Genomic DNA, 24,271 nt, shown 5'->3' on the forward strand with positions numbered 1-24,271 from the left:
CTGTTATTGTATGGAAGAGTGTGGTCTCTGAAGAGCTGCCCACAGCAGACCTCGGATAAGAAATAAAAGAAATTCTTTATAATACAAAGCCCTAGATTTGGGTGATGTTATTACAACACAATCAAACTTGTTTTTGTTATTCTTAATGGATGCCATCAAGTCAGCTCCAACTCCTGTTGGCCTTACGTACAACAGAATGAAACGCTGCTTGGTCTCGCACCATCCTCACAACTGTTGCTACGGTTGAGCCCACTGTTGTAATCCCTTTCATTGAGGGTCTCCTTCTTTTTCACTGCCCCTCTACTTACCAAGCATGATGTCTTTCTCCAGGGATTGGTCCTTCCTGATGATATATCCAAAGTAAGTGAGATGAAGTCTCAGCATCCTCCCTTCTAAGGAGCGTTCTGGCTATACTTCCTCCACCCCAAGTTTATTCCTTCTCCTGACAGTCTGTGGTATAACCTAATTTATCCTGACTAATACTCAGCCCTCTCATTCAAGGAATCTCATCAACTCTTCACCATGCTCCTCCCATGGGACCTTTCCTGCTATTACTGCAATTGCCACTCTGGACCAGTGCCCCATGATCATGCCTGGATACAACAACGATCTCTTAACAAACTGCTCAACCTCCACTTTCTAACTCCTTCCAAATTATCCTAAAACTCCCAACCAGGCTTTTCTTCCTATGCATTGCTTTTCTTCACAGTTTGTTATTATTTTATTAAATATAGTGTGCATTAGCATTTGTGCTTCACTAGTTTAATCAAGTGTTCAAGATTTGGTTTAATAAAAGAATAACTCATCATTAATAAATATTTAAAAGATGCTCAACCCAGCAATAATCAGGGAAATCCAAGTTAAAGAAAACAATAAGATACCCAACCTGTGAAGTCTGACAACATCACACATCACTGAGAAAGCAGAGAATGGCTCTTATATCTCCTTGCCAATATTAGCGTGAAAAACAATATAGCACCCAGGAAGTAGTGGCCAGACGCCAGAGAGGCTCTTTCTCATACCCCCTCTCTCAGTCCCAGAAAAACAGCTCCTCTTCTCCTTCATCCTGCCCTGATGTGTCTCATCGAAAAATCTGTTCACTGAGAGCGAATTCGGGTGCCCATGTGCCCCCTTACCCTCACCACAGGAAGGAACAAGCGACGTGGTGGCTGCTGGGGAATCCCAGGAAGAGAGCGCTGAGTGCTGGGGGCTTGGGCTTCAGGCTGCCAAGGAGAACTCCAGCTACACCTGTCCCCCACAGCACCTCACCACATCCCCTCGACCAGCCTATGATGGCAGCTCACTGCTTGACAACTGGGTCAACTGAGGTTCAGCAACATGAAGTAACTTGTCACGGGGCACAGAGAGGGTGGGATTTGAACCCTCATTTGTCTGGACCCAGAGGCTTTGCTCCCCTAGGCCAGCTCCACTCTGGGCCCCAAGGACAGCATGAGGACTCCCACACATTTAGGAGCATCTGAAGGGTGGAAGATGGGTTTTGAGGCTATTGTCCTCATCCTTGAGCACCCTATCATTCTTCACCGGCTCACATCAGCCCCATCTGGGCAACACCTGTGATCTGCCTTCACAGTGAGGACCATGCATGGGCCAAGTGGCACAGGGGCCCAGGCACAAGTAAGCCTGGGGGTGGCATTTCAGTACCAGCTGGGCTGGGAAATTGGGGGAGGCCAGGCCACCGGGAGAAGACATTCCAAAAAGCTGACTATCAGGATTGGCCCCCACCTTCCACAGTAGACACAGGGCAATTCCCCCAAACTTCCAAGTCCAAGTCCCAAGAGCAGCTGAGCCTGGGGAGTGCTGGTTAACAGAACATCCTGTATCTGGTCCTCAGCGGGTCTGATTATAATAGCATGTGTTTAGCGCATCAATGACACGGAACTGTCATGTCCTTTCTCTACAGCCCCAGCCACCTGCCCGGTCACCCTGGCCTCCTCATCACTGCCACGTGTCCTGGGTAGGGCTGGGGACAGAGCCACCTAGGTGTTGGGCTGTGCTGTTTCCCTCAAGAGCCAAGCCCGCTCCGTGTTGGAAGTGGTTGGCTGTGTGAGTGCCGGACACAGAGGACTTGGCTGTGCCCCTGAGACTGGTGGCCCCTCGGTGACTGCCCACATCCCCAGCGAGAGGACCCACTGAACGTTCAGCCCCTTGCTCAGCTCCCAGAGCCTGAGGCTGCTTCCCAGGGAAGGATTCAGGCTCCAAGACTGAAACGTGGAAAAAGCTGTAAGACTGCAGACAAGTCACAGAACCTCTCTGTACCTCAGTTTTCCCATTTGAAAACCAATAACCCAAAGCCACTGTCAATGAGTTGATTCTGACTCATAGTGACCCTACAGGACAGCGCAGAAGTGCCCCGCAGGCTTTCCAAGGCTGTCAATCTTACAGAAGCAGACTGCTCCATCTTTCTCCCATGGAGTGGTCTGGTAGATTCAAACTGCCGACCAATCAGTTAGCAGTCAAACGCTTTAACCGCTGTGCTACCACAGTTCCTTCCCCATTTGGAAAGTGAAGTTAATAACAGCACCTGCCTCAAAGGGTTACCAGGAAGAAAGTTCTGCCTGGTGCACATCAAACAAAATGAATGCCGACTTTTTGTGTGTCTGGAGCTCCTCCTGGAATCTCTCTGCTGTGTTGATTGCATTCTTGCAGCGGGCTGGGCTGGTGCCTTGCGCCCCTCACAGCCCCTCCCCACCACCTCTGGGGCAGAGGACTTACCGATGGTCCTTCGGAGGTCTTCACACTGGCTGATGTGAGGGAACTTCAGGATCTCCTTCCACTTCCTGCTCTTCCCCTTCCGCTTTCCTCCGCCCCCTGCAGAGACGGGGGAAATGTTGGTGCTGTTCAAAGCTCAGAAGCTGCATCTTGTCCCAGCAAGCCTGTCCACCAGCTAGATGGCCAGGCAGTGTCAGGTTACCCAGTAAAGTACATATGGGCTTACTGGTGCTTACCTACTAATCTGTAGTAAACAAATTCACATTTTTTCCACCACATCAAAGATCTGCTTCTAGGTATGGCTGGCAACTGTCTCTTTCTCAACCCCATAGCACCTTCCTACAGAATCAAAGCTTCTTTTCAAATTGAAGTCCATATGAAATTGTTCACTATGGATTAGTAAGTAAGCATAAATAAGTGTGTACTTACCTTGCTTATTGGGTAATCTGTCTCTGCAGCTAGGAGGACCTAGGTCAAGCTAGTGACACACCCTCGACCCATGACACACACATACTCTCCCTCCCAGGTTGCCATCAAGCCTGGCTCCCTCCCACAGGCAGCAGGTGAGTCCTGCTTCTACCCGAACCACACCCACAGCAACATCCATAATGTTCTTCCTCCCCACTGATGCTCAGGCCCTCTTGATGCCTGGTTTCTGGTCTCCCAGACTAAATTAGAACCATCCGATGGCAGGAGCCAGGCCTTCTACTGTTTAGTATTTCCTGTTAAGGATTGAATTGTGACCTCTCCAAAATATGTGTTGGAATCCTAACTCCTATACCTGTGGATGTGATGGGATGTAATTACCTTCCATAATGCAACATAATATAATCAATCAGTTAAGGTCACGCTGGAGTAGGGTGAATTCTAAACCTGATCACTTCTGACTTATAAAGACACACAATGGACACACACACACACACACACATAGGGAGGAGACAGATGCCATGTGAGGATCACCTACAAGCCAAGGGACCAAGGAACACCCAGGGCTACTGACAAGGAAGGAGTTGGCATGGCCAAGACCAAGATTTGGACTTTTAGCTTCAGATCTATGAGAACAATAAATTTCTGTTCTTTAATGCCACCTCATGGTATTTCTGTTACAGTAGCACCAGGAAACTAGGGCATTCCCTTTGCTCATGGAGCAAATCAACAAGTGAGGGTGTGGTAGGACTTCTCTGTCATTTTCTCTTCTCGTTTCCTGTCCCATTCCCCAACTGGAGGTCAGATGTCGGGGGACAAGGGCTTCAGTTTCCACTTGTCTTGGACACCCCCTTCTTCTCTGTCCATCCTCACAAACCCCAGGGTCTCTGAGGGCCTGCTGAAGGCTGGAAGGACTCCTAATTTGTCTCACATTCTCCCTCACATGCATGTAAGGAACACGCAGGGCTGGGATATCATACACCAGGCATCTCACCACCCCTCATTGTCTGGACAACATTGGACAGACATCAGGACACACAGGTGTGTAGTCATGGGGTGCTGACTCTTAGTCTAGAGTGTCCCCAGCTTTTGGTCTTGGGTCTGGAAATACTTCTGTGCCAGGTGGCTGGGGCTCCTTGAAGACAACAATGCTATCATCTTATGACAAGACTAGGACCCCCTCCTGGGGACTGGGAAGTAGAAGAGGGAGCTGATAGTGGAGAGGCAAGGCACCAGGTCCATTTCTCTGTTCTCCACTAGTCCTGTCTTTAGCCCCAACAAACCAGCCTTAGCTTCCTCCTGACAAGTCTCCACAGATAGCAAAGATCTCAGAGTCCAAGGGATGGGAATAAATGTGTCCTGGACACCTCCCATGACCAGGTACTGTTTGAACAGGGTTTAATGCTCAGTATGACTCTTAGAAGAAGAAACCATTGGGCCCATGTCACAGATGAAAAAACAGACTGGTGGTTACATAACCCACCAGCTGGTGACCTGCCTGACTCCACACCCACTCTTCCTCCAGAAGCCAGAGCCAACATACACATACATCCCCAAAACTACACACATCACACATACACAGCACATACCCCACTGCACACCACACACACACACAATATATCACACACAAAAAAAAACACACACACACACAGATCGCTCATCACAATATATCATATAATACATATGATATGAATGTATCATATCCCTACACATCACACACACACACATCACACACACACCACCCACACATCACACACGACATAACACAGCACACACCAGATCACACACACACATCACATACCACACATACATGCCTCCATCACATACATTACCACAACACCACAAAGCTCCTCACACACCCTCTCCTGAAATTCTCACTCTATTCCCATGAGAGAGATGAGGAGTGAACTGAGGCATGGGGCAGGAAAGCCGGTCACCTAAGGCCACTCAGCTCCAAAGGGGCAGAACCAAGACTCCATGCTGGATGGGGTTTGGACCCTAGACACACACACTCACACTCTCTCTCTCTCTCTCACACACACACACACACACACACACACACCCTTCTGTCTGTTAAGCTCCCATCTCAGCGTGCTGAAAGTTGGGAAATTCTTAGAGGATCAAAGAGAACATTGGTGTCAGGCCCTGAAAGTGACCCCAGCACCTGTAACCGGAGCAAGAATGGGAGGTAGCTGGGGCCCACGCCCACCAAGCTCCAAGAAAAGATGTCGTCTCATAGCAGAGGCCTGCAGTCACTCTGCTTGACCCACACATGACTTGTTTGTTTGCTCACTGAACCAGCTGCCAACATTTAAACACTAGATTTCACGTACAAATCCAGATTTCAGACTGCTCTCACATAACCAGGCATCCACATGGCAAGAATCGGCCAGAGCTGGGCAGCAGCTGCCCCAGGATAGGACATGTGGCCTCCAGATGAGCCCCGTCCCCACCTACTGGGGCCCTCCTTCACATGACAAGTCAGCTTCTAGAGACCCTGAAAGAGGGGCCACTCTCTTGAGAAGTCAGCCTAAGACCTTAGGTCAGCCAGGTCAGGCACCCCCATCCTGGCTACATGGCCCAGAAGGGCCTTCCAAGTCCTCTGAGCTGCCCTTCCCTCCTACTCCCCACCCTCCCACTGTCAATTCACAGACCAGGCTAGATGCAGATTGTCAATGCAGATTCCCAGGCCACACCCAAAATCAGAGTCCCTGTGACTGAAACCCAGGAATGTGACTTCTTACAGAGCTCCCGGGTGGTTCCCAGCCAGTTTCTGACAACCAGGAGTCTATTACACACACATACACTTTTTCTAGATTAATTTATTCACTGATTAAAAAAATTAAGACAGAGTCATTAATTCATTTGACCAGGCTGGGGTCACAGTGGGTCCACCCTCCTGGGCCTGCCATCCCACAGAGGAGACAGACATGAAAGGCTTTATTTCAGGGCTTCTCAAGCCCTGGTGATTTGGCCTGAGGGGACACTTGGCAATGTCTGGAGACATTTTTGGTTGTTCCTACTGTGGGGAGGGATGCCACTGGCATCTTGTGGGGCAAGGCCAGGGCTGCTGCTGAACATCCTACAATGCACAGAACAGCCACCCCCTCACACACACACAACAGATTGATCCAGCTCAAGATGTGGACTATGCCAAGACATCATAACATATTTAATGGCTGTCTTGACCAATGTGCAAGGAAGGTGCAGGTGTTGGGCAAGTCATGAGGTGACAGAGGTGGTGATGGAGGTGATGAAGTTGGAGTTGGGCAAAGGGAACCATGCAGTCAACTGGAGGCCGTCAGGCCCAGAGCGCAGACCTCTTGGCCCCCACCTGGAGCTGTTTCCTTCTACATCCTACCTCCTTGGCTCCTAGAACAGGGCAGGGCGACACTCTCAGTAGGATGTGCCCCCCAAATGGCCACAGGGTCCCCATCCACATGTGGCTCCAGCTCCTCTGAAAGTCTCTCCAGGGCTGGGACAGGCTGGGCAAGGCTCCTTGTCTTAACAACAAATAAGACCTGCCTCAAGGAGGTCACAGCTTGCAGACAAACATCTGGCTCTCAGTGTGTTGTTGGGCTGCTAAATGGCATACCTGGTGACTGAAGTGTTGATACTATTTATTATTTCAGTCCAACTTGATTGTCTCTCGGTATCCTGAGAGCCCTGACACACCATTGTAGAAACTCCAGCTCCCCACCCCATCCCCATCCTGGCTCTGTGGCCCCAGTTGCCCTGGGCACTACTGCCCCCTACTCAGGGCCAGGCAGACCCACCACTCACAGGCTCCTCCCACCCTCCTCTGCCAGGTTCCAGGTCCTTCCTGCTGACTGGTCATTTTCACTCCAAGCTTTATTTGCCTCCTGGCCATCACCCACAGGACCTTTGACCTTGCACATCCCTCTGCCAGACCATTCCCCCTGCTCTTCTGCCTGCCTCTCCTCCCCGCAGCTGCGAGTCTCTGCCTGTGGTAGTTCAGTTTGTGTGTCAACTTGGCTGGGCCTGGTTAAGTGGCTGGGCAGCTGGATGTAGTTATTCCTCACGGTGAGATTGGTAATTAACTCCATGGTGGAATGTATTGGAGCAGCTCAGTAGCTGCTTTAGGGATGTGGTCCGCTTCCTGTATATAAGCAGCAGCTTTGGGAATGGTGTCCAGCTTATGGCACATTTGAACTCTGCATGTAGCCATGTCGTTGTTCAGCAGTCTGCCGTGCTCTGCCGACCCTGGGATTTTCAATGCACTTGAATTACTGGCCTGCCGTGTGGTTTGGTAACATGCCTTTTTACTTGTCAACCTTGGGTTTGTCAGTCTCAGCAGCCAGCAGCTGTCTGAGTGAAGAAAAGCCTCTAGCCTTCAGTGGGCCGGGAGCAGGAGGCAGAGCTGAAGCCCAAGGTTGAGGGACTTTCACCCAGCCCCTAGAGCCTAGCACTTGAATTCAGACTTAAAGCCTCCAAACTGTAAGAGAATAAACTCCTCTTTGTTCAAGCATCCCATTTGCGGTATATTCTTGTCAGAGTGGCACTAGGGAACCAGAACACCGCCTAAACCCTGTCTTCTGGAGGGGCCTTCTGTTACCTTGGTCACTGAAGAAGGCCCTTCTCTACCTGCTATAAACAATGGTTGGGGACGTATCTCCCTTCTCTGAGCACATTTTCACTGGCCCATTCAATCTCAGTGTGTTAAGTGACTGCTCCATACCCAGCACTGATTGGCCCAAGGCTCCACGGTGCCCTGCAATCATCCCATGTGTCTGTGGACGTCCCATCGTGGTCTCCCTGCTCTGAGACCAGAAGCAAGCAGCAGGTGTCCTTGTTCTCTGTGACTGTGCCTACACCACGGGAGACAGTCACACAGTCTTTGCTGAACAGATGAAAACACTTTGTCCAGCCATGCCAGCTCCTCGGCCCCTGAGTACAACCAGCATTGTCCTTTTCCTTCCCCTGCGACCCTGCAGATGGGGTCCTCTCTGCCACCTCCAATCCCCAAGCTCAATCTTCAAGCCTGGTCCCAAGGCCAGCTCATGTGGGAAGACCTTCCAGTGCTGACTCAGAGGCCAACTCTCCCTGATCTGTTCTTTCAGAGGTGGACCTGGGCAGCCATCTCTAACCCAACAATTAACACAATGTCTGGTTCACTGCAAGCTTTCCTTAAGTTGTGTTGAAGGAGAAACAACAGAATGTGTGAAGGAATAAATGGCAACAGCCCTGGCCCTCTGCACTTAGCCTTGAAATGAGGCGCTGGATTTCAGTCGTCATTAAGTAGTCTTAGCCCCATTCTAGGTCCCTGAGTAGCACAAAATGTTTGCACTCACTACTAAACTAAAAGTTGACGGCATGAACCCACCCAGCGGCACTGTAAAATAAAGTCCTGGTGACCTGCTTCTGTCAGGATCACAGCCAAGAAAATTCTATGAAGCCGTTCTGCTCTAACTCGTGTGGTTGCCGTGTGTCAGAATCTACTGGAGGACAATGGCCCATTTTACAGATGAGAGACCTGAGGTTCAGGAAGGGCAATTAACAGGCCAATGAATGAACCGCACATACAGACAGGGGAGCTGATCTCTCCCCACTGCCCCCTCACACACACTTGCTGGCACCCCCTGCAACCTTGTGCTTTATTTGCTACAGCCCGCATTTCACCCGCAGTGTTAGAGAAGGGGACCCAGTCCCTGCCTCTGCGGAAGTACTGCCCAGCCCAGGCACAAGGAGCAAAGACAAGACAGCTGGGGTGTGGCCAGGCAGGGGTGGCTGCACAGAGAAGGGGCAGCCCTGGCCAGGCCGGGGGATGGCAGCAGAGGCCCCCACCAGAAGCAGGCTCCAGAGGACTCTGGGTAAGGGCACCAAAGGACCTTGAGTGTGTGGGTGAGACATCAAGGCAAAGCCTGGAGAAAGTGGGCAACAGGAAAATGTGAGTGCCCCCCCCCACACACACACACGCATAAGCTCAGCCTCCAGTCAGCCCTGAGGAGGGGGTGGCCTGTAGGAAGGAAACCGCTTATCAAATCCCACCCGGTTTACTTCTGCTTTCCCCATGGCTTCAGGCAGGCGCCCTCCCTACTGGGCTGGGGAAGTATGATAAGCTAGTGGCCAGGCAGGAGGAGGGCAAGAGGAGGGCATGAGGCCAACAGAGAAGGGTGGAGGCCCCTGGGGCAGGAGGTCACGTCCTAGCAGGGAATTGAGTCAGGAGTGGGGAAATCAAAGTGATCCTAGCATCACTATTCCTTAAGCAGGGCCAAGCACTCATGAGGGAGCTGAGAAACTAACTGGTATTCCTTTTGCCCCTGTGGATGTTCAGAGAATAGAATACAAGGATCACCCCTACAAGAACGGCCCCCAGAGAAGAGGCTGGTCTTGCTGGGGGAGAAACTGGCTAGCTGTCACCTTGTTACCTCCCTGGTTCCGAGGAAGGTGTTTGCACTTTGCAGGCAGAGGAGGAGAGGGCAATGCGGTAGAAGGGAGCTGAAGTCCACGAAGCACTGGCCCTGTGGCAGCTCGATCTCAATGCATGTGGTGTGGCAGCCAGCGACGAGGGGAAGCAGCCTCTAGCCTTCCCAGACACCCATGACCAGCCTGGCACAATGGGGTGGGGCTACCAGCAGGGCTCTGTCCCCTAAAGGGCACTGATAAAGTCGATACTGGACACCTGGATGGTCTGTCTAATTTACTCAGCCCTAAACCAAAACCAAACCTACAGACATGGAGTGAATTCCAACTCATGCTGACGTCACGTGTGACAGTAAAACTGAGCTCCGTAGGTTTTTTTGCTGTTTTGTTTTGTTTTGTTTTTTGTGATTTGGGTGAAAGTTGACAGAGCAAATTCATTTTCCATACAGCAGTTCGTACACATTTGCTTCATGACATTGACTGTGATTCCCCACAATGTAACGGCTTTCTTCCCACTTCCTCCCTATAGCTACCTCTTCCCTGTGTCCTTCTTTCCTCTGCATTCCTGCCCCTTGAGCTACCTCCCTGTGCAAATACGCCCTTTTGTTCTCCCATGATCACGGTCTAAGGAGTGTATCTACCTGATGTAAATGTTCACCCTCTGTGCCTGTCTATTATTTGGATAGAAGCCATGGGGGTGAGTTCAGTTCCAGACCCAAAGGGTAACTAGAGGCCACACTCTCAGGGGTCTCACCAGGCTCTATCAGACCAGTAAATCTGGTTTTTTTTTTTTTTTTTCATGATTTTGAGTTTTGTTCCACATTGTTCTTCCACCCTATCCAGCTTATCTGTAATCTTTACAGAAGCAAATCGTTAGGGCTTTCTTTCCCAGTACCACTGGGTGGGTTCGAACTCCCAACCTTTAGGTTAATAGATGAGCACAAACCGTTTGCACCACCAGGAATCTCCCTGAAACCTGACCTATCATCTGTACCACTTCTTACACTACCTTGTGGAGTGGTGGCACAGACTCCTGCCGAGCAACGGACCCCGGGCTTCTCATCAATCTGGGTACGTGATTCAGAAATCAAAGAAAGCCGGCATTTCTTGCACCGCCTCAGGCTCAGGGAGCAATTTACTCTATTACTACAGCCTCTCACTTAATCCTCACATTAATCCCATGGCAGGTCCAATTACTGCACCCACTTCACAGATGGGGAGACAGAGGCTGAGAAAAGCAAGAATCTAGTCCCATATCACCCAGGCAGTTTGTGTCACAACCTGAACCAGGACTCAGGTGTTCTCTTAGTCTAATGTTTACTTCCTTTCTGGGGACAAATGTGTAGTTGGTCAGAGAAAGTTTCCTTGGTGGGAACTGAGGAGGCCTCTACACACGGGTTGCAAAGACCTTCTTTCTTGGCCTTAAATCTGGTGTTCCTGGCCTGCAGCAGCAGCATCACTAGGGAAATGGTTAGAAATGCAATTTTTTTCATGTTTTATTGTGATTTGGGTGAAATTTTACAAAGCACATTCATTTTACATGCAACAGTTCATACACATTTTGTTTCGTGACACTGGTTACATTGCTGGCAGTGTAACATCTCTCCTCCCACTTCCTCCCTGTGATCACCCTCTCCCTGTGTCCTTCATGCCGGTGCATTCCTGCCTCCCTACCTTTCTTCCTGTGCAAGCACTGCCCCTCTGATCTCCCATGGTGATTGTTCTAAGATGTGCATCTCCCTGGTGTAGGTGTTCAGCTCGTAGGCTTGTCTATTGTTAGGCTGAGAGTAAGCCACAGGAGTGAGTTCCATTTCAGGCAAGAAGTAGCAATGCAAATTCTTGAGCCCCACCCCAAACCTACTGAGTCAGAAACTGTGGGTGGGGCCAGCGATGCCATTTTCCCAAGCCCTTCAGGTGACTGTGAAGCACAGGCAAACTACTGCCTCAAATGAAGAGAAAGCCCCTGAACAACGCCTGGGAAACAGGGTGAAGGGACCCCTCTTCCTGGAATTTCTCTCTCTGACTTGTTATTTCTGCCCTGTTTACTTCTAGAGAGGGGAAAAAAAAACAAGGACCCCTAGTGGTGCAATGATTTGAACCCAGCCAGCAGTTCCTCCACAAAAGACCTGGTGATCTGCTCCCAAAAAGATTACATCCTAAGAAACCCTATGGGGCAGTTCTATTCTGTCCTATGGGGTCACTACGAATCTGAATCGACTTGGCAGCACCTAACACTGCCTCTAAAAAGGATCTGAAGAAACACACAGGGACTAGGACAAATTAACTAAAAATGTTCCTCTCAGCTTCAGAGTTTGGCAATTCTGGGGCCTGACTGGCAAGAATGCCTGGTCCGGGCCCCCTACCTGACTGCATAACATAATTTGAGACAAATATTTTTCTCCCAGCAAGACGTTTGGCAGCCTCAAAGCCATTCACAGGGCAGAAATGGGGGCTGAGGGGTGGGAGGCATTTCCAGAAATCCCAAGGAGATGCTGGGATGGCACCACTCAGGAACAGACTCAGCGGGTGCAAGCCAGTGAGGCAGCCTCTGGGACTATGGCCCTTGCTTCCTGCTGGCCCTGGTCTGGCTCCCAGAGAAACTGGCCAGGATGCTCCTTGAGCCTCACCCCTATCTTTGGGCACACATCCTCTGTTGTTGTTGTTGTTGTTATGTGCCGTCGAGTCGGCCCCGACTCATAGCGACCCCTCCTTGGGTTTCCGAGGCAGTATCACTACGGAAGTAGGATTGCCCAACCTTCCTTCCAAGGAGCGGCTGGTGGGTTTGAACCGCCAGCCTTCTGGTTAGCAGTCAAGTGCTTTAGCCACTATGCTACCAGAGCTCCTACACATCCTCTACTGGATGCCTTTTCACACGCTGATAGCCTGTTAACGTTCACAGTTCTAGATCCCAGAGGAGAGGGGATCTTCTCTGGACAGGAGAATGCCAGGAGCAGCAGGGGCCCGGCATGGCTCTGTGGGCCCTAAGGAGGTGGCAGCCAGTTTGACCATGGAACACACTCATCAACTCAAACTGAAGACAATGTTAGTGGGTATGCTCCAGCCAAAGCCACCAGGAATAAGACTCATGTGAGCTGGCTCACAAAGATTATTCCCAGGATGATAGGGACCTCCAAAGATCCAAGGAGAGGAGCCAAGACCCACTGGGCCTGGTGGAAAGAGGAAGGCCATGGAGTATCTAGAACTGGGCTGTCCCTGGCTCTGGCCACCTCCTCACGCCTCTCCACACACCATGCCAAGCTGGCCACTCCTTTGCACCAGAACTCAAGTGGCTGCCAAGGCCCCTGAGACCCATCAGCCCAGCTCACTGCCCAGCTTTCAAAATCTTAGTTCTAAAGTCCCAAAGAACAAACTTTGTTCTTTGATTGGCTGACTCATCTTTCTTCTCCAGGCCACCCATCATGGGTGCTGGACATTAAACTGTGGCCCCAAAAAATACATGTTCAAGTCCTCACACTTGTGCCCGTGAATGTGACCTTGTTTGGGAAATAAGGTCTTTCTCTGAAGTTCTAGCCATCCAGTCATAGTGCAGTTGAGTGGGTCCTGGTTCTAATCCCTTTTGAGTGGTGTTTATAGAAAGGAGCACAGACACAGAGAGTTACTGCATAAAGGGCATGGAGGTGGCATCTGACATCCTCTAACTTCCTGAGTGGGGAGAACAATCAAGATCAGCACCCCAGGACTGATTCCTATGAGGCAATGCCCTGCCCTCCAACCTTTTTACCAGTTTTGACACCAACCATCCCTCCCACGGCACTCTACTTTTTCTGCTGCGTTTGAGAATTTGTTGCAATGGCCACACACAACTCATGGACAATAGTCATAATTATGGGGTTTATTAGGGAAGTAACAGGTTACAACCCAGGATCACACAGGATACAGTTCTCAGATCAGGACAGCCTCCCCTCAGCCACGCCCACAGACATACCTCTCTAGCCCTCAGCCTCCTGGCCTGGACTCTGCCCTGCTCAGGCAAGTGTTAAAACAGTTTGAGTCTGCCTCTGCCAGAGGCATTCCACTAGGGCAGTAAGCCTTAGCCTGAAGGCACTCAGCTTTCTTGCTCCCAGGGCCAGGCAGCCCACAGTGCTCTCTGCTGGCAGGTCCACTGCCTCTGGGTCTCTGCCTCTGCTTTTGGCTATCTCTCACCATCTCGGCAAAGTATTACAGCCCTCTCTCTGTCTCCTGGGTCAAGGCTCAGCGCAGGGATCTTGGGTCCAAGGACACACTCCATTCCTGGCTCTTCTCTCTTGATGACAGTGAGATTTTCCCCTTTCTGTCTTTGGGATGGCACATTTCAAGGCTTGTTGTCGTTAAGTGCCGTCAGGTCAGCTCTGACTCATAGCAACCCCGTGTACAACAGAACAAAACACTGCCCAGTCCTGAGCCATCCTCACGACCCTTGCCATGTTTGAGCCCATTGTTGCAGCCACTGTGTCAATCTACCTTGTCAAGGGTCTTCCCCTTTTGTGCTAACCCTCTTCCTTACCAAGCATGATATCCTTCTCCAGGGAATGGTCCCTTCTGACAGCATGACTATATCGGTACTCTAGTGCTGCTGTACCAGACATACCATAAATGTATGACTTTAATAAATAGGGATTATTCTCTTACAGTTGTAGAGTCTAGAAGTCCAAGTTCAAAGTGCCAGATCTAGGGGCTGGGTAAAGGTCCCTTGACCTTGGGCTTCAGCTCTGCCTCTTACTCCTGGCCCACTGGAGCTAGAGGCATCTCTCAACTCAGGGAGGTGCTGGCTGCTGAGGCTGACAAACCCAAGGTCGACAAGTAAAATGGCACAGTCCCAAGACTATCAAGCAACACGGTAGGCCACTAGTTCAAGTCCAGAAATAGTCCTAAGATTGGCAGACAACATGGCAGGCGGTTGAATGAAAACTCAGCTACAGGCAGGATCCAAGCATGCCAAAATCTCAGAGACCTTTCTCAAACCTGATTCTTGTATACTAGAAGCAGACCACATCCCTAAGGCAGCTAATCAGCTGCTCACAGTAGACCCCACCATGGAGTAAATCACCAGTATCATCAAAACCAGGCCTAGCCAAGTTGACACATAATCTTAACTACCACAATGACCACAGTAGGTGAGACGAAGTCTGGCCATTCTCACTTGTAAGGAGCATTCCAGCTGCACTTCTTCTGGGACAGATTTGTTTGTTCTTCCAGCAGTCCATGGATTTTTAGTATTTTTTGCCAACAAAGGCATCAATGCTTCTTTGGTCTTCCTTATTCATTGTCCAGCTTTCACATGCATATGAGGCGACTGAAAATACCATGGCCTGAGTTAGGAGCACCTTAGTCTTCAAAGTGACGTCTTTGCTCCTTAACACTTTAGAAAGGTCTTTTGCAGCAGATTTGCCCAGTGCAATACAACATCTGATTTCTTGACTGCTGCTTCCATGGGTGTTGATTGTGGATCCAATAAAATGAAATCTTGGTCAATTTCAATCTTTTCTCCTTTTATCATGATGTTAATAATTGGTCCAGTTGTGAGGATTTTTGTTCTCTTTATGTTGAGGTATAATCCTTACTGAAGACTGTAGCCTTTGATCTTGGTCAGTAAGTGCTTCAAATCACCTTTACTTTCAGTAAGCAAGGTTGTGTCATCTGTACATCACAGATTGTTAATGAGTCTTCCTCTGATCCTGATGCCACATTGTTTATCATATAATCCATCTTCTCAGATTATTGGCTCAGCGCACAGATTGAGTAAGTATGGGGAAAGGACAACCCTGACACACACCATTCCTGATTTCAAGCCTGTTGTTGTTGTTGTTATGTGCCGTCGAGTCAGCCCTGACTCATAGCGACCCCTCCTTGGGTTTCCGAGGCAGTATCACTACGGAAGTAGGATTGCCCAACCTTCCTTCCGAGGTGTGGCTGGTGGGTTTGAACCGCCAGCCTTCTGGTGAGCAGGCAAGTGTCTTAGCCACTATGCTACCAGAGCTCCCGATTTCAAGCCTGTTGTTGTTGTTGTTGTTGTTTGCCGTCGAGTCGGCCCCGACTCATAGCGACCCCTCCTTGGGTTTCCGAGGCAGTATCACTACGGAAGTAGGATTGCCCAACCTTCCTTCCGAGGAGTGGCTGGTGGGTTTGAACCGCCTGCCTTCTGGTTAGCAGTCAAGTGCATTAGCCACTATGCTACCAGAGCTCCCGATTTCAAGCCTAGCAGATGGTAAAACTGACCAATCTTCACGTTACGGTTCCATACACCTTATTCTCACTGTCCTACCCACACAAGAGTGTCATATACTTTTTCACATTATTAACAAGCTATCCAATCCCCTTGGTGGGCCACAAGCACCTCACATTTACACAGTTCTGCTCTGTCATCTGGTGGAGTCACAAAGACCATGGCTAGAAGGGCCATAGTAAGCGACTCACTACACAGCAGTCACACACGGGGGATGACAGATGCCATGTGACAATGAAGGCAGATGCATCTATACGCAACAAAGGAATGACAAGCGTTGCCGGCAGCACCAAAAACTAGGAGCGAGACATGGAACCGCTCCTCTCTTCAAGCCCACAGAAGGGGTGGAAGCAGCGAAGAGCCTGTTTTGGGTTTCCAGCCTGGGGAACTATGTGAGAAAATAAATTTCTGTTCTTTATCACTTTGTGATATCTTATTATGGCAACCCTCAGAACCAAAGACAGTGGGCCAGCTAAGAGTCTGAAATGATCCAACCCATTCTGGCCACTGTGGATGGGCAGAGCAGAGGACAGGATGGTGGGGCCCAGGGAACAGTAAATCCACCCCAGCACGGAAGTTCAGTGTGGAAGCTTCTGGGGTGGAGCAACACAGGCAAAGACAGGAAGCATTCTCCCTTGCCTCCACAGTTTGGGGTACTGCTGGGTATTCAGAGGCACAAGGATGTGAGGAAGAGGGACACAGGCCACCAAGGCCCCAGGACTTCCAGCAGGGCCCCTCTCTGCTACCATTCCATGGCCCCTCATGTGGAAGGACTGGTGGATCACCCAGGGTCACAAAGCTTGGGAAGGTCAGCATTACACTAAGGTGAGGGACCAGATTTGTCAGAAATTCAAAGCACACTGCCAAGCAGGTCTTTAGAATATGCATTTGGTGGAAGAAAAGGAAAATTGAAGGTGCTGCCCTTGGTGCATTTGGTCAAAGTCTGAGAGGTGCTTGGTGTCCCTGTGGCTGGGACATGGGAAAGGCCTCCCCATGAAAAGCCGATGACTCACTCCCTCTTGGCTGCTCATGCGAATGGAAGGTCGTGTTACAGTTCTGCCAGTGACGTCTGTGGGGCTAAAGAATCTGTTCAAATCTTTTTTTTACCCAGGTGAGCTTTCAGGATTCAGCTGCCACCCTGCTGCCAGAAAATACCACCAGGGTGAGACCCTGGGTGTTCTGAGAGTCAGACCTGGCCAGGGGCAGGGCAGAGGGCCCAGTTTTTCTGGTGAAGGGAGATAACCCTGTGTCTGACACACACACACAAACACACACCGTCCTTACTTTCCCCAGCACCCTTCCCCTGCCAGTGATTATTTCTTTGCATCCACCTTGGACTCTGCCTCCTTTGCCTTAAGCTGACAAGGTGGGTGTGCACCATGTTGCTGATTCTCTTTTCATCCAGCCCCTAATGAGGAGGCGGGATCCCAGTTACAGGCCCAATTGGGAGTGGTGTCATTGAGTGACTCAAGCCTTTTCAGAAGTGACAAGACTTCAGCCAACTGTACTTGAGGTGACCTCAGTCTGCAAAACCCAACACACCTGGTGACTGCCATGGAAGGGAGATGGGTCTCTGGGGGATCAGGAGAGATGAGCCCTGGATACAGCTCAGCCAACGACTCACAGGGGAGCAGGAGAGGGCACCACCCTCTGCCTCAGTTTCCTCATCTGGGGCAAGGGACGACTGCACCAAGACAGGGAAACAGAACCCTTTTTGTCAAAAGAATTTTTATTTAAGACCCCTGTATTGGGTTGCACAGTGTCCCCCAAATTTATGTCTGCCTGGAACCTCAGAATGTGTGTGACCTTATTTGGGAAAAGGGTCTTTGCAGATGTAATTCATTAAGGATCTGGACAGAAGATCACCCTGCATTTAGGGTGGGCCTGAAGTCCAATGACTGGTACCCTTCTAAAAGAAAGGAGAGGGTGATTTAGACACAGAGAGACAGTGGGGGAAAGGCCACGTGAAGACAGAAGCAGAGATGGGAGAGATGCTGCCACAATCCAAGGAACACTAGGAGCCTCCAGAAGCAGGAAGAGCAGGAAGGACCCTTCCCTGGAACCCTAGGAAGGAGAGTGACCCTGCCGGCACCTCAATGTTGGACTTCTGCTCTCCAGAACTAGGAGCAACTCAATTCCCGTTGCTTTACACCACCAACCTAGTGGCCACTAGTTAGGGCACAAGGAAACAAATTAAGTCCCAAAGGTGAACTGGGTCATAAGAGAGCTGATGGGGTGGGTGGGGCAGAGAGGCCATCCCACGCCCGTCTTTGTGGTTCCTACTTTCTGAAACATAGCACTTGGCAAAGATTCTGCTTGGGTGCACCCTCCTTTGTGATGCCTTCCCGGATGCCCCCGGAATCATGTTGACTCCAGCCTCCACCCTCTCCCCTGCTCTCAGTTCCTCCATTACTATACCATCCCAAGCTGCTTTCTGGAGTGTGGCTGGCACTGGGGGGTCAAGGTCTGGTGGCATCAGGTGGTGGACCCTCCATAACTTCCTGCTGATTGAATGTTCAGAAGAAAATAGAACACTGCTGTTGTTGTTGTTATGTGCCATCGAGTCAGCCCCAACTCATAGCAACCCTCCTTGGGTTTCCGAGGCAGTACCAAACGGAAGTAGACTGCCCGGTCTTCCTTCTGAGGAGTGGCTGGTGGGTTTAAACCACCAGCCTTCTGATTAGCAGTCAAATGCCTTAGGCCCTACACCACCAGAACTCTGAAAAAATACCCACCGAAAATCCTATGGATTACAGTTCTACTTTGACACACATGGGGTCGCCATGAGTCAGCACTGACTTGACAATGACTAGCTTTTAGAAACACACCAAAGTTATGCAGGATTAAGCCCAGACTCCACTCAAAAGGCTGATGCTTTGCTGCGGGCACAGCCAGGCCAGGCAGCAACCTGCCCCGAACTCAGTAAAGCAATGAGGTGGGAAGTAGAGAAGGAGGGGAGAGGTTTCTAGACCCACTTGGGAGCTATACTCTGCCGCTTAGTCGGGGGTTTCCATTGCTTGAGAAGATCCCACCAGGAGGGTGAGCAAGAACAGTGCTGGGCAGATAGGAGGCCCCCAGCCAGCTCTGCCCTTTGTAGCACGGGATGTGGGAGGCAAAGACACAACAGTGTCTCTACCCCAGAAAGTTTGTGATGCTGTAGTTCTCAGCTCCAAGAACCGGAAACTCCCCCAGTATGTTCTTAAGAGAAAGCGCAGTGCTGGAGTGGTGTGAGGCGTGTGGGATGGAACGGGGCCTGTGGGGCTTGGGGCCTGTGGGGCCTGTGGCCTGTGGGCAGGTTCAAGCACCTCCAGGCCTGCCTCATTGGCCACACAACATTTGGGGTTTCCAGGGCAGAAAAGCCTCAGCCACCAGAAGGATCCCACAACTTTAAATTAAGAAAACCAAAACCAACACCAGGCCTGGTAACTGGTCACCACAGGGACAAGCAGAAACGCCTTCTCCCAGCCCACTGAGCCTGAAAGACAGGAAGATTGTGGTGTGGTTTGGGGGAGGTGGACAGACTGGGGGATTATCCCTCCCAGGAAGCTTTTGCTGCTAAGGGCAGACTACTAAAACGGGCTACCTCCGACCAAAGGCTGCTTCCCTTGAGTGACAGCTAGGCTGTTTACCAGGGGCTCTCATGGCCCACGGCCCCATTGCCTCTTTACTGCTATATGCAAAGTAGACAGTGTGTTGTTATCTGAGCCCTGCTACAATTGTGTGGTCTTGGTTAAGTCATTCAGTATTTTTTCCTCCAATCCAAGATACTGCTATCCAGTTTGCATTGCTATGTTAAGGATTAGAGCCATGTGTGCAAAGTACCTACACAGAGTATGTGCTCACTAACTATAGCCGTTACCAGCACCACCACCTCCACCATCATCGCCATCACCATGACCACCACCGCTACCATCAGCACCACTATCATCACAACCATTATCACCATCACCACCATCACTAGCACTACCACTGCTACTATAAGCACCATCACAATCATCACCATTGCCCCCACCATTACAGGTATTTGTGGATGAGAGAACAGAGACCACAGAGCTGGCAAAAGAGGCACATCTCATGTTCAGATCTTCTGACTCCAAATTCAGCCATCTCTCAATCCTATTACTTCCCCTCACACACATGAACATACTGCTTCCCCATCTGCAAACTGTCAGTATCTGTCCCAAGGTGTAGCTAGAAGAAGCCACAGGAAGTCATGCAGGGGTGCTACATGATCTGGCCCATTAACTCTCTGACTTCACTTCCTACTCCTCTCCCTGTCACTCACTCACTCTACTCCAGCCACAGTGTTCACCTCCTTACTGTTCCTCAAACAGCTCAGGCACATTCCCACCGTGGGACCTCTGCTCTAGACCACTGGTTGTCAAACCTTCTCTAACCAAAAAAAACCAAACTCACTGCGGTCGAGTAGTTTCCAACTCATAGCGACCCCTCCTTCGGTTTCTGAGGCAGTATCACTACAGAAGTAGATTGTCCAACCTTCCATCTAAGGAGTGGCTGGTAGGTTTGAATTGCCAGCCTTATGGTTAGCAGTCAAATGCCTTGGCACTATGCCATAGGGTCTCTGGGCCAGAGGGTCTCTGTCTCAACTACTGAATTCTGCCATTATAGAGTGACAGCCATAAACAGTATGCATACAAATGGGCATAGCTATATTCCAATAAAGTTTTATTTACAAAAACAGACCGTATACTGGCTTTGGCTCCAAGGACCCTAGTTTGCCTTAGCTTGTCTGTTGCCTGTGCCTGGAGTCCTCCTCCTTCATCTTGGGAGAAGACATCCTCAGAGCAGTGCACTCACCTCCTTCAACATTTTGCACAGATCTCACTTTCTCAACAAGGCTGACTCTGACTTCCCTTTTTAATTCTACAATTAGCCCTCACCCAGTTCTCCTGATTCCTCACCTGTTTTCACTTTTACTCTTTAAGTGCCGTTGCACATGTCACCTTGTAATGTAGTACATGCTTTGGTCATTCCGTTTATTGTTTATTGCCCGCCTCTGCCTCCCTCCCTTTAGAATGTAAGCATCATCAGAGGGCGGGGGGCCTTTATTTTGCTCCCTGCTGAACCCCTAGCCTGGCACATAGACACGCCCAATAAATCTTGGATGGATGGATGGATGGATAAATGGATAGAGAGGCAAGACCAGAAGAGATGATTTCCGGACTTAAAAAAAAAAATCAATCCCCCACGGCAGAGCCTTCATTTTCTTCTCTGCAAATGGACATACCACCATCTTCCCTGTGAGAAGACCAGCAGCACACAGAGCCTCCTGAGCCCTTCCCCCAGGGTGTGTCCCATCTCATCTCAGTGGGTCAGGTGCCCTGACGCTGGTGACCAAGAGCCTCTTCCCCTAGGACAACATGGAAAGACAGGTGGCACTGGTCTCTTGACGCCTCTGTTCATGAACTGAGCGACCAGGGGCAATTTCCTCAACCTCTCTGAGCCTTGGTTTCCTGATTGGTATAATAACTAAATGCCCTTTGAAGGGACAAGAGCTTGTGCTTCAAGTGCATGCCACAGTGCCAGGCACAGGGTGAAAGTGAAGATAATTTTATGTGCTTCTCTCGTGCCCCGCCCCCACTCTCCAACCCCACACTCCTCTGTGTCTCTTTAGGAGTTTAGAGAATGTTTCCTTCAAGAAAAAAGAGACCCCTGTCCTCTAGCAAACACTACTGACCTTCTTAAACACATCCCTTCCAAGTAAAATAATATTTTTAAATGTATTTTTGTGCTTACTATGTGTTTGCCCGCATTGGTTTTCACAGTTGAGAAAGTTGGGCCACAGAAATTAACCTTTCATAGTAAAAGGAATCCTCTTCTCTCAGCAAAGCACAAATCTGGTCGCTTGTCTTCATCATGTTTTCTCAGAGTTAAAGAACAAGAGAAAGCTGGGGGGAAGGGATGTGAATCCACCTCTGAGAAAAGCCACAGACAGTTGTAAATTGGCCCCTGAAGCACAACTGTGGTTATTTTGTTGGAGAAATAAACAGGGCTATTTGCTCATGAAAAAAATGCCCCAATTTTTTCAGAGGATATTCACAAAAATATTTGCATTTCCCTATGAGTAATAATTACTTCTGCTCTTCCCAGAATTTTTGCATCACCTTCTTAAAAGAAGCTGAACAGGCTCTTTAGAAACCCTTCCCAATCAAAATCCCTGCCGTGTCCTTGGTATGGTATGAGGTAAAAGTGATTGTGCACGCAGAGCCTGGGAAGTCTGAGGTGTGAAGGAGCCGAAGGAGAGCCAGATCACACCTCATTGCTTCCTCTCCATCATCTCTGAGCCTTAGGTGGATTTATTTTGCTGATGAAGACACAAGCCCAGAGAGGTCAAGTGTCTGGCCTAGGGTCACACAGCTATAAAGAAGCTGAGCTGGGATTTGAACCTAAGAGTGCCTGGCTCTTAACTCTCAGTCTATAAGGTTGACACAGAGTTAGCTCAAGAGACAGAATAAGAGCTGCAGCCCTAAGAAAATTTCCCCAAAATCTGAGACTACGGAAGCTTAAACCTAGCACACCAATAAAGGATCTATAGACAGACGAGTTTCCAATGTCAACGTGAAGTTCCCCAAGCTAGAGTCTAGAAGAGCGGTCTCAATTCCCACCTACCTTTACACCATACAAGCTCCTCCCCTAGGCCTCCTTGTCTCAATAACGGCCCCACCATTACTCAGTAACTTAGGCCACAAACCTAAGTGCCTTTCCTGATTCCACCTCCTTCAATGGCCCCTCAGATTCTGGGGTAAACAGCTTCCAAGATGGCCCCCAGTAAATCTTACTTCCTGGTATCCACAACCTGGCAAGTCAATCCCCTCCCACACTGAGCAGGGCTGACCTGTGTAGTCAACAGGATGAGTTGGAAATGATGGCATGCTGTTTCCAAGAGAAGGTCATGAAAGTCACTGGACCTCTTCTCAGATCCTGGCTCTAGGGGACTCCAGCAGCCGTGTTGTGAGAACACTCAAGCAGCCCTATGGAGAGGCCCATGTGGGGAGGAACTGAGGCCTCCTTCCAACAGCCATCATTAATCTGCCAACCATGTGAGTGAGCCACCTTGGAAGTGGATGTGTCAGCCCCAGTCAAGCCTTCAGATGACTGCAGGCCCAGCTAACATCTTGGCTGCAACTTCATGAGAGACCTTGACCCAAAACAACCAGCTAAGCTGCTCCTGCATTCCTGAAACACAAAAGTCACAAGATAACAAAAATGTCTAACTTTGGGGCAATGCCCCACTAACACAGCCACTGTCCTGCGACCATCCATCGAGTCCTTTGGAGTCTGCTCCAAACGACATGTTGACTCTGTCATCTCCCTTCTCCACCACCACTGCTCTGGTCCAGGCCACCACCACATCTCATGGCATGACCGCGGCAGCCTCCTAACTGATCTCCCTGCTTCTGTCTGGCTCTTATCCAACCCCACGTCCATGTCACTGCCTAAGGGATTTATAAAAGCAAACCACTTCCAGGCTCCCCGTGCTCTTAGGATAAAATCCGAACTCTTCACCCTGACCTACAAGAGCTGTAGGCTGCAGGCCACCTATCTGGTCCACCTGTCAGCCTCCCAGCCTCATTTCCTGACTTACTCTACTCCAACCACACTGGGCTGCCTTTGTGCCCTCTTGGAGCCCTGGTGCTCGCTGTGCCCTGTGCCTGGAACACTTCACGCATTAGCAGGAAGCACCTGCGGGGGAGCTCAGGCCAGAATCTCATGCCACGGTTCCCACCCCACACACAAGGCTCAGGGGCCAGGGGCAGGCAGGCTTGCCATTTCTTTCCAGGTGAGATCAACAGAACTCATCTCTGCTGGGGACCCCTGTTCACGGCCAAGGAAGGCCCTGGACTGGGACTGACAGCTGGGCCTCATGCCTCCTCCTCTCCCCTCTCTGGGCCACGTTTCCACATCAGAAAGGTGAAGTCCTAGACCAGAGCAGTGGCTGTCAGCCAGCAGCCCACACTTCAGGGTCCAGGGGTCCCTAACTGAGCTTCAGAGAGCCAGGAAGAGCCGGGTATTGGCACAGGTGAGGGCACGCTCAGCCACTCGTCTGGGCTGTGGAGACCGTTATGGGCAGCCCAGGCTACCAAACCCACCCCAAGGTGGCCACAATGAACAAAATCAGAACAGTGACTTGCCTTCCAGGCAGCCTGTTGAGCAGACAAACTCCTCCACCAAAGCAGGGGGAACTTACCCCGGGCCCTGGGCAGAGCTCCGACTCAGCTCTGGTGCTTCCGTGCAAAGAGGGCTGACTCACCCAGAAGGCCCCCCGACCCCAGACCTAGCCGAGCCTGGCACCGCCAGATGGTTCAACTTCTCCCACGTCCTCCAGCTGACACCCTCCTTGAACGGTCTTCCAAAGCCTCATAAAGGGCCTTGCCTATGGTCACAGAGGCAGCTGTCAGCAGGCTTTCAAAGAGAAATGGCCACAGTAGGGTGGCCACCATGGAAAACACCAGGCCTTTACTTGCATCCTCACTGAGAAAGTTATTT

The 24,271-nt window shown here is 50.3% G+C and overlaps 1 protein-coding gene across 1 annotated transcript in view; it reads right to left on the bottom strand.

The window, feature by feature from the left end:
• GRK5 (G protein-coupled receptor kinase 5) overlaps positions 1-19,766 on the bottom strand; it is a 157,192-nt gene extending 137,426 nt beyond the window's left edge. The window contains exons 1-2 of the mRNA XM_042780412.1: positions 19,607-19,766; positions 2,734-2,829 (exon numbers count right to left, since the gene is read on the bottom strand). Coding sequence (XP_042636346.1) covers positions 2,734-2,829; positions 19,607-19,766 — 256 coding nt within the window. The remainder of the gene's footprint in view (positions 1-2,733; positions 2,830-19,606) is intronic.
• Between the last annotated feature and the right edge of the window lie 4,505 nt (positions 19,767-24,271).

This window comes from Orycteropus afer, unplaced genomic scaffold, assembly GCF_000298275.1.
Source record: "Orycteropus afer afer isolate SDZICR_OR568_19922 unplaced genomic scaffold, OryAfe1.0 scaffold00038, whole genome shotgun sequence".
Lineage (NCBI taxonomy): Eukaryota > Metazoa > Chordata > Mammalia > Tubulidentata > Orycteropodidae > Orycteropus > Orycteropus afer.